Source organism: Watersipora subatra, chromosome 10 (genome assembly GCF_963576615.1).
Source record: "Watersipora subatra chromosome 10, tzWatSuba1.1, whole genome shotgun sequence".
NCBI classification, from domain to species: Eukaryota; Metazoa; Bryozoa; class Gymnolaemata; order Cheilostomatida; family Watersiporidae; genus Watersipora; species Watersipora subatra.
This window is the reverse complement of record NC_088717.1, coordinates 42,086,007-42,102,536: the sequence shown is the minus strand read 5'-3', so window position 1 is coordinate 42,102,536 and position 16,530 is coordinate 42,086,007. Positions and strand designations below refer to the sequence as shown.

The 16,530-nt window shown below is 35.5% G+C and overlaps 2 protein-coding genes across 2 annotated transcripts in view; both read left to right on the top strand.

Moving 5' to 3' along the window:
- Nucleotides 1-16,530, top strand: part of LOC137406472 (fumarate hydratase, mitochondrial-like) — a 163,043-nt gene that overhangs the window by 73,312 nt on the left and 73,201 nt on the right. The gene's annotated exons all lie outside the window — the stretch shown is intronic.
- Nucleotides 64-16,530, top strand: part of LOC137405809 (U2 small nuclear ribonucleoprotein auxiliary factor 35 kDa subunit-related protein 2-like) — a 45,662-nt gene continuing 29,195 nt past the window's right edge. Inside the window, exons 1-3 of the mRNA XM_068092219.1 lie at nt 64-98; nt 15,990-16,102; nt 16,342-16,445. Of these exons, the coding sequence (XP_067948320.1) occupies nt 16,080-16,102; nt 16,342-16,445 (127 nt within the window). The 5' untranslated portion in view covers nt 64-98; nt 15,990-16,079. The remainder of the gene's footprint in view (nt 99-15,989; nt 16,103-16,341; nt 16,446-16,530) is intronic.

The following is a 16,530-nucleotide window of genomic DNA, read 5'->3' as shown; positions in this document are numbered from 1 at the left end:
AAGACCGTAGTCATCAATAAAAACTGTTTTCCGCCGACCTTGTATCGCTCTCCACTACGAACTCTTCTGGCGGCACTCAAAAGAATAATACCGTACATGTAATTACAACACGTGAGTGCCAGAAGATATGGTTCAATCGTAATGGTTGGTTTGGGAACGCTGTTTTGGGTACAAACGCATTGACAGATTTGTCACCGACATACGATAACCTTTTTTCTGTCAAAGTTTGCTTAGCAACAAAACACTAATCTAATCTAAAATTTTCCCACTACACCCTTCTAGAAAGAAGGAAAGGCGTGGGAACTCTTTTATTACAAAAAATCTTAACTAAAAACCTCTCAGGTCTCGAGTTGTTCTCGGCCAAAAAGAATTAAAAAACGCATTTGTCCGGATTGTTGGCACAAACAGACCTGTTTTCTGTCGAGCGTTGTGGTGCTTGATAGTATTTTTAAAATCAGGGACCGTAAAGTTCCTTTCCACTGCTTTTAAATAAAATGCACACCTAATATCTTTTCGCCGTTTAGCTAAACTCTCGATCCCTGTATTTGCTCTTATTTCTGTAAAACTGACTTGCCCCTTTAGTTTAAAAATGAACCTTAAAGCGGTGTTCTGTATTTTCTCAAATCTTTTGATATCTTTTTTCATAAACGGGTCCCATACCGTGCAACCGTACTCTAAAAGTGGCCTCACCAAAGAAAAATAAGCAACAAAACGTTTTGTTGCAGCTAGCTATGGTAATACATCACTACTCGACAACTAAACGTTTATTATTGGTAAAGCTCAATTGGACCTGTAAGCCTATATCAGTATTAATTATTAACTTAGTAAATTTCAAATCCATTGACGAGCAGAACTCGTATGATAGATTTACGGCATATTAGGCTATGGTTAATATTTGATGTAATAACTGACTCACATTTGAGCTGTGTTGCATAGTGCTTACGAATGATCTACATAAATGTAAAGATGCTTGGACAAGAGGACGAAAACTCAACTCAAGAAAATATATTATGCCTGTTTTTATGAGTAGTCGCAAATGCAAGTACTCATAAAAGGTTTTTATGAGTAGTTGCATCTGATTTTGCGAGTCGTGCATGACATTGGGACTTGTCTTGATTAACTTTAAATATATACTCATCTGCTTAAAACAAATTTGTGTTGGTGTATACATGTATATATGCATGTATACGTGTATACACCAGCATGCACTTAAGGCCTACATATGGCCACATATATACTATATATGCATGTGTGAAAAATATGTTTATTAATTGCTTTTTCATTGTTTCATTTCGGAGTTTACTTTGAATATTTTGCCAAGCATGGGATTCCTTTTGTATTATTTTTTATTGTCTGCTACATGCAGATGATCTTGTATACATTCAAGCCGACGGTAATAGCAGTAGGCCTACAGTGAAACCTTTACAAAATTTCCAACATATATAAGGTGTAAAATGTCAACAGATGTTTTAATTTACTGCAGAAGTAATTTCCAACATACATTGTGTGAGGTTCCTCAACGCATTGCAGTTTTTTAAATTAGTAAATGTGTTTAAGGTTCTCTTCTACACAAATTGGTTCAAACACAAATGTGTTTGAAAATTATTAAACCTGTGCTTCACACATTCTTGTTTGTTTTTTATTGTCATAGTCCCACCCACCATAGGTGATAATGGCAATGATAGGCAAAACTAGAAGAAAGCAATGCTTTCCTTCAAATTAAAGCAATGATATACAGCCCCCAAGGATAGCCGACGGCGCTCATATGAGCGGGGTTTAATGATGGAGCTCTGTTGGGATTAACCCGAACACGGCACCCGAACAAACAAATATGCTAAATAAAGCACCTTGTAAATTTACAAATATTATGAACTAGAGTGGTTATTTTACTTATCTGTTGAATTAATTTTGTTGTAAAATAAATATAGTATCCCAATATTGTCACCGTTATGATCAGTCAGTTGCCATTCACAAGCACTCGTGATATTAATAGTCACAATCATAAAATAGCTCAAATTCGGTTTTGCATTTAGATTTTGAGTATGGAAACTACACTGCACAGCTTTGACTGCTGTCCCATCTTATTGGCCAGGTAAAACAATCTGATAACGATAAAAGACTTTGTCTTTCTATATTAGGGGTGGCAAAATATTAATCAAAAACTAGAAAAAAAAAATGCCGTTGTTCGGGTAATTATATTCAACTTTAGGCATATACTACGACCTTTACCAATTTTAAAAAACTAAAAGTAGGTAATTTGAAATGTTTTATTTTGCGTGGATCTATTATTTTGGTTAGGTATCACCCCTACATTGTAGAAATTCAAGGTTTGCTATTGTGAACCGCGGGGCCTACTGACTGAATGAGCTGATGAAACGATAACAGCGAGTTGTGTTTTCCAAAACCTAACAAGGCAACGCAACCGTCCCGCTAGAGTTGTGTTTGCTCCGAAACCCAGGCTAGCACAATCCTAACAGATCCTAACACAATCCATCATTAAACCCCGCCCATATGATAGCCGTCGGCTATCCTTGGGGGGCTGTATATCATTGATTAAAGCAACTTATTATTGAAACAATGAGCAAATATTTTTTGGGTCAACTTTTTACATGGTCTATGACGCTGTCTAGTAGTGATCGTGAACAAAATAAAAATGATACAGAAAAGAAAGCCTGAAACGAATGAAGTGAGATGCTAGACGGAGTAGTTATGTATAAAATGTAAAAAAATATCACATTCACCAACAAAAAATCAAAGAAAACCATGCTGTTTAATCTGCTAGGTTGTCCGAGGTGATTAGCTCTTGGATCTTATCTTTATCTCTTATCTTTATCACCACCTGATAGCTGAACATCTCGGTTTAGCTATCTTCAGTGAGAATGCAGAGTAGCGATAAAATCTCTTTTTGTTAATTATCACTTTATTAATTTAGTACTTTTGCATACAACTGAGTTCCTTACATGGAGTTTCACAGTTTTGCATGATGTTTTTGTTTTAGCGCTAGGTGCAATTACCTCAACTATTTGTAAATAATTGTTTATGCAATGTAACGACTTTAATGACAGTATGTTTTTAATTCCAATTTTTGTTCCAATTAATTCTGTATGTCAAAATTTATTGCACTTGAAAATGCTATCACTCGTATGAAACAAATCCTAGCTTTTGTCCGGCTCGATCTTAGTTATTTTTTCTATTCATACAAAACTGGTCATGTGAAATATATTGGAGAAGTCTAATTTAATTAATTTGATAACGCAAATCATTGATTGAGAAATATCATATAAGAACACTCTGACAGCATCAAAAGTTTTTTAATATCATTTATACTTTCACATTCATATTAAAAGGAATTTGGAATAATAAGTTAGCTTTACTGTGGAGAGAAGAGGCATGTGGTATGAAGTGACTGGTATTGCAGTATGAGATATTAGTGATTGAATGTGATGTGGTATTGACAGGGTATATTGTTGGCTCTTGCAAAAACCTGCTATCACTGAGTCTGAGCATTTCGACTGTGCAGTTAGCCACACTCGTTAGCAATTATGTCCGCTCAAATCGATCAGTGCCATTTTTTGCTGATTTCTGGTTTATAAATTATATGCATTTACTAACAGGATAACGCTTTTGTATTTTTATGTCCTTTATTTATAAGCGTCATAAAGTGAATGCTCCATTAAATTTGTCTTATCAAAATAATCTGTTATAGTAACCAAGTTGTTCCATGCTTTATATTGACGGAACACCTTTGTTAACTAGAAGAATGTAATAGAAAGTTAGTGGACAACATAAGTTGTGATCCTTTAGTCTGTATCATGTTAATGCAAATATTACGTACAATAATTTTCGCTTATAGTGACTTTGGTTGTTGTGAGTTGAATTTCGTGTACATCGCCTGTCAGCTTTAACCATACGCTGTCTGCCCCAATCTTTAGCCACTTAATGCTCAGAGAACTCTGAGTCACCTTCGTTGGAACTGGAAGCATTGTTAAAATTCTGTTGTTCATCAATAAAACGTGTCGATGCAGCATGCGCCATCTAGTAATTCAGTATATTCCCTAACGATGAGAATCTTCTAGATCACAGACAACGCGTTTTACTAGTGATAACAGTTGTTATATGACATATGTAAAAGATTTGTGCTGATGATTGGCTAAAGAAGAGATAGTATATTTATCGCTCACGAACTCTTTTCATATATGCTCACTATATACTTCTGGAATAAAGCACCCGCTTGAATTTGAGCGTTTTCAAAAATGATCTCATTCAAATGCTTATACTTTTGGACTTTTGTCTACAAAGGCAAAAATGACATCAAATTGTAGCTGATGTTTTAGCCTTATATTGGCCTTAATTACATTTGAATGACTTCAATGGTGCAATCACATCTTTAATGCTTTTTTGTATGGTATCTGCCTACAAGCATACACTTCGGTAATCCATTTGACACATCTACTATTGTCCATCCATCTTTTTGCTTGTACATGATCATGATTCCTGGCAGAAATCGGTCCTGCTGCATGGCCTTTCTGTTAAAAATGTACATATCAAATGTGGCAGTTTCGTTCTATTGACAAGGCAGGCCAAAATGGTGAAACATGGTTTTGCGTACCTTCTGGTCTTCACTAGAACTGTTGTATTTTTGAACTGTTGTATCTTTCTCTAAAAACAAAGAAAGTAGACAGGAATATTACAATTTTAAAGGTTGACTTGCAACAAAATTCACATTACAGTTATTTGGTATCAAAAGATTCGCCATGTCTTACTCTATTGTGTTGTAGGTGCCAAATATGTGGGAATGTGATTAAAAGCTCGTAAAAGCTCAAAAACGAACAGAAAATCTCAGCCACACGAGACCGCCCTAGTTTGGATTCGTTTTCCAAAACGGCTAAACTGTGATGTATGTGTGCTAAAACGGCTAAAATGTGTGCGAGATAGTTTATGTTTACACTTTCATGCATCCTTATTCGTCGAACTATTTTCACAAATATACTTCACGCTTGCGATAAAAACCATGTCTATTGTTCTTACGCGTCTATTTTATCGGCATCGTAATGCTGCAACTTTGAGCACTGATATCTCAAAACATAGCATAAAAATATGTTTAATATTTTAAATTTAGCTTGAACGATTGCATATCATCCTCTGATAAAAATGATGAGCTTTTTGGTCCGCTATGATGGTTGAAAAATGCTGTAGAAATTGTTCGCGCCATATGGCGGGAATGGTAAGTCACATGATCAGATAATGTTAGTTTCAGTTCAAGTTTGATCTATCGCAGATAGCAAACACGCTTTCTCATATTAAACTTGTTAATTTCAATTCGTCATAATGTCTAACGCGCCACATAGTGTTTGTGCAGCTGCCAAGCTGAGAAGCACCGTTTTTTTGGCCAAGAGCTGAGAACAGACCAGACCTTCACCGGGCGTGGAGCAACTGGGTGAAGCTGGATGTGACAAACTACATGTATTTATTCGCCTGCTTACTCTTACCTTTGTTTTCGCCAGTTCAAAGACGACATGTTTTCTAACCTGTTTGCATACTCCACATATCACCAAAGCACGTGAGTAATTTATTTTATGAACTACCTGTATTAGTAGTTGTAACTCGGGTTATTTTCTAGTATCTCCTAATAGTACTTTCCTAATCTATATTTAATATAACGATATTAATGTCATTTAATTGTAATATGATATTATTAGTGTTTTATCTTTTTAATTACGTGTATTATTCTTATTATAATAACAAAACTAATTCATACTGCATATCTATCTGTAAAACGTAATATATTAATATATAATTGATAAAATAATGTTGTTTCACGATTAATTTCGCCAAATTTCGTAACCCCACTCACTTATAGATATGTTATATAAAATAGTTATTGTCATTTTCTGGTATCATCGTTAATAGCATATTAATACTAGAAATTCCACTGTCATACAGCCCACGACCAAAGAGATGGCCAGAGATACTGGCAAAAAAATAAAGGGTACTGATGGTTGAGAAATGCAATATTAGCAATCAAATGGCTCTGCAGTGCAATAGGATAACTGCAATGGTAGCTGTAATGTACTGGGTGTGGGTGTTACTATATACAACAATAAGCAATAATGAATGGAAAAGAGTATATTTTCCCCCTGCAATAGGAGAAATGCAATATTGGCCAATATTAGAAGTAAAATGCACTGATATTCTTAGAATAATCAATTTTATTAATATAGTAATAATAGAAAAACAATACACAATTTTGATTACATTTCAAAACGTAATAGGTAGCAATATCGAGAAGTGGTATTTATATAGGTTTTTAGAAAATTTATTTAAAAAGTGTTTGGTCATGACAAACAACAACAATGAAAGGAAAATATTACACGTTTATATCTCTCCCTTGCAATAGGAGAAATGCAATGTTGGCCAATATTATAAGTAAAATGCACTGATATTATTAAAATAACCAATATTGTTAATATAGTAATACAGCAATAATAGAAAACCTATGAGCGTTCATGCGTCTCGAAGATTTCTGCAAACTGCAGCAAAATAAAAGCTATTATCAAAGTGTTATAAAGCTGTAGGCCTAATTTACTGTAATGTATGTAATTCAACAACAATAAAGAAATATGTTTATTATAACTCTGAAATGCAAAATTAGAAGTAAAATGGCAAGCTACTGTGTACTATACACAGTTTGAAAGTTGGTTGCGTTCAATTGTAGAATGGTTTTGATAAGCGATCTTTAACAGAAAGCGAATAAGAGTATTCACGCGTATAAAACTGTAGCAAAATAAAAAATGTTTTCGTCATGAAGGGGCGTTGTAGTTCGGCCCTAGCTTGTACATAAGTTGTAAAGAATTTCGGTTAACGTTTCAAATAATGAAACCTTCGGTGATTGGACAAAAAACACAGGCTGATAAACTGTGTACCACAATTTCGTACCTGTAAATCGGTCTACGCCTCAAACGGTCTACGTTTATTACAGAAACCTTCGAATAAATTCGATTACAAGTGAAAAATGCCATAGACTGATGAAATGAGCACGGTTTTATCGTGAAATGCGCACTGCTAAATAGTTCTACAATCGGTCGCACGGCTTTATTGGCGTTTCAATTTTCGGTCTTAACTTTTATTAAACCGAGCTTTTCAAGCTTTTTGTGACAATTTTCGTTCAAATTAATCTGTCTATTTGTGTATAATCCGATCAGATGGGTAAGTTTTAAGATATTATCGTTGGTTTACAAAGACTTGGTAACATATTTAAATAGGTTTAAATGTGTTTTGTATCGTTATTATACTTTAACGACTTTAAATTCCGATGCTTAAATTTTTTGATGAAATTTCTTGACGAGGGTTCGTCTCATTGTTGATGAATAATTTTCGTAAGTTGTGTGCGCATGCATTTATCATAAAACTCCCACACTTCCGCTCCGCTCGTGTGGTCGTGGGATTACTAGATGATTATTATTAGTATTAGATGAAGAGTTTGTGCCAACCACTGAAGACTGGGAAGAGTTTGAGCGCTATGTTGGCCAGCGCTATGTTGGCCAGCGTCAAACGCTCTCCAATTACATGTAAGATAGAGCTTAACTAAACCAAACTTGACAAAATATAAAGAATATCCATAGAGTTATTACTCACATTTTTATGTTTACAATATCATGGATTCTGATAAGGTTTTGTAAAATCTGTGTCATGATTGCATGGCTATATATTTATTCTTTTTCTGATCAAGCAAATATGATATAATAACAGGAAATGATGTTGTACAAATCTTATTGCAAGTCAACTATTGTGTTGTGATTTCAGACCCGAATCCTCCTTCAAAGAGGAGAAAATAATAGTAAGTGTGACAGCACTCCAGCGACTATTTCACTGTCACGCCTGTGCCCTCCCCTGCTCATTCACGATGGTGCGAGAAGGCGGATGGGTAGAGTTCAAGGTTACATGTGCCTCCTGTCACCGATCGTACACTTGGGAAACAACTGCCAGGGTGAACAGAGCTCACGTCATCAACCCCCTGCTGGCAGCTGCATCGCTCTTTTCTGGCGGATGCCTTACGCAGAACCTCCGTTTTCTGTCACTCCTGAACATCGCGATACCAAGCCACAGCGTTTGCCTCTACCAACAAAGAGAATACTTACATGGTGTGAATGTTAATATTTACTCATAAACTTGGAAAATGTGAGTGAAAGCTTGGCACACTAATTGAATAACGACATTTAGAAACAATTTTTTTCTTGAAATGAAAATATGTCATCCTTCAAGCGAAATATATTATAATTTAAAATTCTGATTCTTCATCATAATATAGCACAAAAAGGGGGAAGAGGTTTCTACATTCTTAGACTAATGATAATGATACAAATTAATCTTGTATAATGAAGTTTTACAATATTTTACAGTGTATTGCTGAGCAGTACACCCTGCATAACGAGGGATTGATGGCAGCAATCGATTGGGAGCTTGATTTGGCAGGTGACGGTAGATGCGATAGTCCAAGGCACTGCGCACTATACAGGGCCTACACTATGATGGATCAGAGCTGCGGTTTAATAGTCAGCAGCCATCTTGTCAAGGTAAAACTTTGACAGTTTTTACTTCACAGCCTGACAAAAACCCAAATGTTTTAGTAGTTATCAATACATAAACATGAAGTTGCTGATCTAGCTAAATAATTCATTCAAATAATGTGAAAGTGATTGTTGGTCGTAACTTTCTTTACTTTGCAGTCAACAGAGACCACCAGCTCTAACACCATGGAGCTGGAAGGCTTCAAGCGATGCCAGTCCGATCTAATTTCCCACGGCCTGAGAGTGAGGTCCATTACAACGGATGTTGTTACAAAGGTTGTGTGCATACCGCAAGCTTGTGTTTTGGCTTATGCCGCAAATTCGTCGCGGTGAGCGACGGCCTCTACCTGCCTGCTTGGTGTCTAAGATTCGGGCTCTTTTCCCACCAACGGATGATGAAGAAGTGTTTGCAGACTTGCAAACAAGATTTGCGGCATAAACCAAAACACAAGATTGCGGTATGCACACAACCTTTTCCGAGCATTTGGCGATGGCTTTCCAAATGGGAATAGATTATCTACTAAACAATTATTGAAAAACAATAATTGCTGATCATCAAAATAATCTCGATCTTTATATAATAAAATCATAAAACTAATACACTCTCTCCTGTAGTAAGTGTACAAGCCAAATATAACAGTTCTCCTTGTGTTCCACGAGTTCAGAATATGTGAGTTCAACCGATGCATTAAATGTTTAACACAAGAATTGTAGATAATTCATGACACATTAGCATAGCTTTGGTGTTGTTGGCATTAAATGAAAATCCAACTCACTATGACATCGCAGGTAATTATTCCACCCCAACTCAAGGGGTGCAGGCACTACAAGTTCGTCCACACCAGGATGCATACACAGGCATTCATGCTCCCCGCGGTCATGGAGACGATGCACAAACTCAGCATCATGGCAGCACAAACATTCAGGAAGAGATGGCATGTCTTGTCAGCGCTTGCAGACACACCACTCTGTAGCCGGTGGTATTAGCTTCTAAAGAAATGAACAGATATGTCTATGCAACCATAGCTAATACATCGGGTCGATGTTATCCAACAGTATATCAGTGCAGCACTAGATTAAAATTGTTAATGTTGTCATTCAAGAAAAATCTGTAATTATTTTTTCGCAACATGAAACGATAATTATCATTACTAAAATCATATATATAATAATATTCGTTCTATCACTCTCTAGCTAAAACTATTACTACTAGCTAGCTTGGCACGTAAGAGCTGGCTAGTGGCGGTGCTTACTTGCTGGGAGGTTTGATTCTGTTGAGAATCTTCTTCAGATAGAGCGTTAGGCTCGAAACGCCAGGGTCTTAACTATTCAGAATTTAACATTTTTTTATGATCGCAACTGAGACATATACACGTACGTTGAATCGTTGGACGGAATGCCCAAGCTGAAACTGTAAAGTAGCGAGCATCTATATTTGATACGGGGTCTTAGGTAAAACCCGAAGTGTTTCTCATAAACTATCGCTACGATAAGTTTTATATTGAGCTTTTTATTGGCCTTTCAATTCACGCGAGAACATCACGTGACAAGACAATAACCAAATGGCGCGGATACGTCATCGAAATCAAGATATTCCAATCTACGGCGGCTTTTTGTTTTTGAGCTTTTAAGAGCTTTTAATCACATTTCCACATATTTGGCACCTACCACACAACAGAGTAAGACATGGCGAATCTTTTGATACCAAATAACTGTAGTGTGAATTTTGTTGCAAGTCAACTTTTAATGATATTTAAAAAATACAGAAGTTGTCAAATTTAAAGTTAATAAATTGCAGAAAAACACCTAAATGACATGAGACACACTTGCTGAATTTAACAATGGTACAGTTATAATTCCAGATGTATTATTCGTGTATATATATATAAAATATATATACAGTGAAACTCGGCTAACTCGACCTTCGCGAGACCGAGAGAAAGTGTTCGAGTTGCCAGAGCGTTCAAGTTATGAGAACACTGTCACAAGTGCATGTATTATTGTATTTATCAGTACATATACAAACTATATATAAATCAAAAGCATTGATTGCTTGTTGCAAGTTAAGAGACCTCTCATGTAAAGTTTTAACAATTTTTATCAGAAAGTATAAATATTTTCCTTTTATTACTTGAGATTCGTTTGTTTGTTTTACATGATGTGACTGCCAGGACGTTTTCATATTAAAATAGGCAAAACCTGATCGCGATTGAAACTCAGAAAAAAGACATATTTTTCTTTTGAGCGTTTTAACAAAAACCAGTTTTGCCGATTTTTCTTAAAGTTTATCTGAAGGTTACCTGGGTTCTCCATGCTTGCGGAGGGCTATCCCCAAGCGGATGTTTGGTAAAATTTGATTTTTTGCAAACTTTATGAAAAGTGGTTAACGAAAATATTTTGCCGATACAGTAATACATCAACTTACGAGTGCTCCAACGTACGAGAAACTTGAGATACGAGCCAGCTTTCGAGCAAGTTTTAGCACTAACATACGAGCCATGTTTGAGATACGAGCACTTGAGTCAGTTGCCAAGTATGCCGGAGGTGTTTTATGAGAACAGCATCACTCTGTATTTTTCAACTGCTCAGGTTATACTGTTGTACCGTGTTTTTGTGCACGATTTTCTGTGCAGAATTATGTGAATTAAAAGTACTGTGCGTAGACCGAAAGTTTGCCAGTAAAATGAAAGATATTACAAAGAAAAAGCAAATGATAACAGTCAATATTAAACGGGAAAATATTGAAAAATATGCAAAATGTGTATGCGCGATTCAGCTAGCTCGGCAATATAACAGAAATACATTCATAATTATCAAACGGAAGGATTATATTCAGGGCATTTAGTTCGCAAAAGGACTAACCATAGTTTCTAAACGGTGTAGCGATCTTCACGACCGCTGATGGCATTGGACAAACAATTGGCCGGTGACAGCGTAACTGAAACGATGCTATGTGAAAAGGCCGGCGCTATCTATCCAAACTGTTTAATAGACATTCAGACAAGTTGGCTAGTGGTCGTGCGTTAACCATTTGTGGCGACACCTGTGTTCGTCCTAATCGCAACATGTTTCAAGGGCGACAAAGGCAAACGTCCTAGATAGGTTTATCTTAAAACGGCCGGCTAGTCGTGAAAGCGAAAAAAAAGGAAAAATTTCTCGCTAACCAGCAAGAAATTTGAACCAACTATGAACGCCGAAGAAATTTTAATTACGTTTAGTTGAAAATGAAAGTTTGCTTTTTGGTTTGCTTGTAAGTTTGTCTTTTAACGCTTTGATAAAATCCAAATCTACCAAAGTCACCTGTTGTAACGAAGGATAACTTATATCTCCCTCCCTGGCAAATGCGAGTGTTAACTGCTATTGTATGTATTTAATTTTACATTTTAATTAATCACATTTCCTTGCATTATTTTTTATTTGTTGCTTTTTGAAAGCATGTAGTACGTAAGGACAATAACCAACATGTTCTTTCTGTTACAATATCTTGTTTTGAGTGTTTTATTTGCTTTTTTTAGAGTATGGAAACCAATCAATATATATTTAATTGTTCTATATATAAATGAATTGCACCAACATGCGAGTAAATTGACATACGAGCTCAGTCTCGGAACGCATTAAGCTCGTAAGTTGAAGTATGACTGTAGTGGTAATAATGACACCTAAGAACTACTAAACGTTGTTGTTTATCTCTATGGCTTGTAATAAAGGGATATTCTAAACCGTTTCGGTAGCCGTTGGGCAAAAAAACTGTTCGAGTTAACGAAGTTAAGGTCGAGTTATCTAAAGCAATTTATAGTTACGTGGGAACGGACCAAACAAATCCGTTCGAGTTAACCAATTGTTCGAGATATCCGAGGGCGAGTTATCCGAGTTTCACTGTATAATGTAATACCTCTAATTGAATTCCGTGGTGCTCTATTTTTCGACCCTTCCTTTAGAGTGGTGGCCAAATAGAGGTAGCATATAGTCAGAATTTTGGGACGATAAATTTAACATGATTTTGCCCTCTTTTTTCAGTGGAGCGGTATTTGCCGTTTTGGACGCAATCAATCTGCTAACTTAGCTCCGACTTGTCAAAGCTCTCTTAATAGATATGCTTTGAGAAGCTGAGAAATGTCTCTACCAATCGATATCTATTGCTTGCAATTAACCTACAATGGTATTATAGCCTGTGTCCTGCTTTGCAATTTGTCAGAGCTTTCAATTTTTATTTCATTCTAAATTTGAAGACATATTTTTATTTTATATCTATATTTAACAATGTTGCATAAAAGTTAATTGCACTCTTTTATGTTTGCTACAGTTTACTGCCAAAACTAGCTTCTCCTGTGCAATAGAAGAGGAGTTACGGGCGTCGATCCATTGTAAGATTAGATTACCACAATGAAGCTATCAAATAGTATGCTATAAATCTGCAAATTTATACGTCGTATAACAGTAATCTATCAAATGCTACAAATATATATTCATGAACAAGTGACATAAGCGAATCATGTTTATAATACATGTGGAAAAAAACTTTTTTTCTGCACTGCTGAACTAGTCGGATATTAGCGTTGAAACATTTTTTTAGCAGAGCAAAACTGATGCGTAGCATTTTGCACAAACACATGTAGCGATAAACTTTTAGTAGCACATCGTTTAGCCTAAAGCTAGTCAATTATATACCATCAATCGTAAATGTAAACCGTTTTTATATACAGTGAAACTCGGAGAACTCAAACTTCAAGGGACCGAGCAAAAGTGTTCGAGTTATTAGAGCGTTCAAGTTATCAGGACAGTCATAAGTGCACGTATTTATCAGTAGATACATGTACATATACAAACTATATATAAATCAAAAGCATAGATTGCTTGTTGCAAGTTAAAGGGTCTCTCGTGTGAAGTTTTAAATATTTTTAATCAGAAAGTATAGATATTTTTCTATCACTTAAGATTTGTTTGTTGTTTTAGGTGATGTGACTGCCAGTACGTTCTCAGATTAAAATTGGCAAAACTTGATCGTGGTTAAAACGCTCAGAAAAAACACATACGTATTTTTCTACCGAACGTTTTAACCAAGATCAATTTTGCAGTAAGTCAGTTATTACAAAACTGCTTTACTATTAAAAACCCATTATCAATTTTGCCGATTTTACTTTAAATTTATCCAAATTTTACCTCGCTTTTCTTGCTTTCGGAAAGTTATTGCTAAGCGGATGTTTGGTAAAATTTGATTTTTGCAAACCTTTAGAAAAGTCGTTAATGAAAATATTTTGCCGATGTTGGTAATAACGAGGCCTAAGAACTACTAAAAGTCGATGTTTATCTCTATGGCTTGGAATAAAGTGGTATTCTAAAGCGATAGTAACAACCGTCTCGGTAGCCGTTTGGCAAAAAACTGTTCGAGTTAACGGAGCTTCGGTCGAGTTATCTAAAGCCATTTATCATTGCGTGGGAACAGACTAAACAAATATGTTGAGTTAACCGTGTTTTCGAGTTATCCGAGGGCGAGTTATCCGAGTTTCACTGTACATATACTTCGAAATATCAAGACTGTGTTAAACAAGGAACTACTATTAGCCAGAGACAGTTATTAATTACTTCTATGGTGTTGCTTTCAAAGTTTTAACGAATAAAAAATAAAAAGCTTTGGAGTTGCACAGCGAGAAAAGTATTTGTGGTTGATGTAAACGATTCACTATTAATACGATTTTGTGGACACTTTTTTACTGATCACTGATATTATGGGTTCACAAAGATCAAAGATTGTCAAATTGGCTGTCAAACAGAGGTGGCCTGCAATTAAAGGATGGCACTCTATTCTTCAAACTTTTTGCCATAGTGGCGTTTAAATAAAGCCGGCATCCAAATAGATTTGGCGTTCAATGAAAGGTTTTACGTGTAATAGTTTTATATGTACATCTATTTATATTTAATAGTTTAGCTATTAGCACTTGGCACAAACTCTGGTTTTTTTGTTTACATTGATCGAATGTGTTCGAGCCTGAATGAGTCATTGGATTAATCTAGACCAAAACCATGCATTATTTATAATCAGCTGGGCAAAATAGCCTGAGTGCATTGCAGTTAAGCCATTTTGTTTTCTGCAATTATCGACAATTAAAAGGATTTTTGTTCTAAAATGATCAGTTTTATAAGAATCATTAGTATGTGGATAAAAATGCATTGAAGACGCTGAAGAAGTACTATAGCTCCACTTTGTGATTTTACTTTAATTCATATCTATTTGTTATTTGTTGTTTTCAATTGTTAACCGTGTCACACAAAAAATTCACAGCCTATCTTCAGTGCCAGTTTTCATCTTGTGCACTCACATGAATTTCTTCTTAGTTTTCAATTATTGTAGTTGCGTCTCTGCATGATCTCAACCATTATCCATGCAATTATTAATCACTTTTCTCTGCTTCATTTGATTTCCTGTAGTTTGATTTTCTGTAGTCTAAACTTATGGTCTGAGTGAAACATAGAAGAGTAGACCAGGGATGGCCAAATGATTTTGGCCATGATCCGTTACAGCCAAATCTGACACATTAAAGATCCACAACAAGCTGAAGATGTGCATTTTTCTTTTTTACTATACATAAACATGCAATTATTTGTGTAAATCTTAAAAAAAGGCATAAAATATGATTTTTAAAAACTTTTTATATATTTAATTTTACTACAAATCGGTGAATGAATGTGATGCAATAAATATGTCTGATATCAGTGAGAAAATGATGAGAGGACTTTGAATTCACAATACATACTATCAAAACGCGGTTTACTGCTATTTGCAGCGACTCTTTATGTTCATGAAAATGGGTATTTATGAGTCATGTTTCACGATATTTTTCACAAAATTCATTGCTAAATATGATGAATATTATTTACAAAAAAATTCTAAGAAAAGTTTATAAAAATCTTTTTAAAACCAAAATCCTTCAAAAATCTTTTAAAACTTTTAATATATGGGAATCACCCACAAAGTAAAGAACAGAGAAGTAGAATTGTTGTGGTTAAGTAACCCTAGAGCTACTTTTTGAAGTGGGTTTTTGGAAGGTGAAAGTTAGTGACTCCGTAACAGGTTATCAATTGAAGGCGTGGCATTTCTCCCGCCACGGCTAACCAGCTATGACGTCATTGTCTAAACTCTTATAATCTTAAACTCAGCTTATGGTTATAAACTTATAGGTTAGTGTATTTGATTGCTGTTTTCATAAGCAGTCAGGCGGAGTTGCAAAGATGCAGGATAGTGAAATTGTATGAAGTGGTGGTATCTAAGTGATGAAAAAGGGGGTGGTATCTAAGTGATGAAGAAGCTTATTGTGGTGATCACTTTTTTCAACCATGTATAACACGATAATGAATTATTTTAAATGCATGGTTCTTTGTGCAGTGCTTCAAAAATTTTAAGGATTTTATGTTGTTTCAGAGGAGCTTTTGACTGCAAACGCTGGACAAGCTAAACAATTTGGAAGCGTACACTAGAGTTACAGTGCAGAAGCACCCGCCATAGCGGCATATGAAATGCAGCGCCAAAGCTACCATGGGTTGGTTGATCGTTCATTTATTCTGAATCAGTGTGCAAAGTGTACTTACACTTTTTATAAGAACTATTGTAGAAACAGGACTATAGAAACAGGCTAGTTCTGTTTTTACCTTTAAGGGTATGCTAGGAGTGACAGAAATGATAAATCTTTCATGCATCAATAATCATTGATTTTAGTTTGGTTTGGTTAGATTTTATTTTAGTTAGATTGGTTTCGACATTCAATTGTGATTAATTCAGGTATAAAGAGTGGCGAAAAGAGAAAAAAAAGGAACGGAGAAAATTGAAGCGGCAGCAAACGGCTCAAGCCGCTACACAAGAGGCAACAACTTCTAATGAAACATGTAAGATGTTGTGTAAAAACACTACTGTGGCACTCATGATATTAATGAGTGTTGTCTGCTCTCACACTTTGACAAATGTTTATAG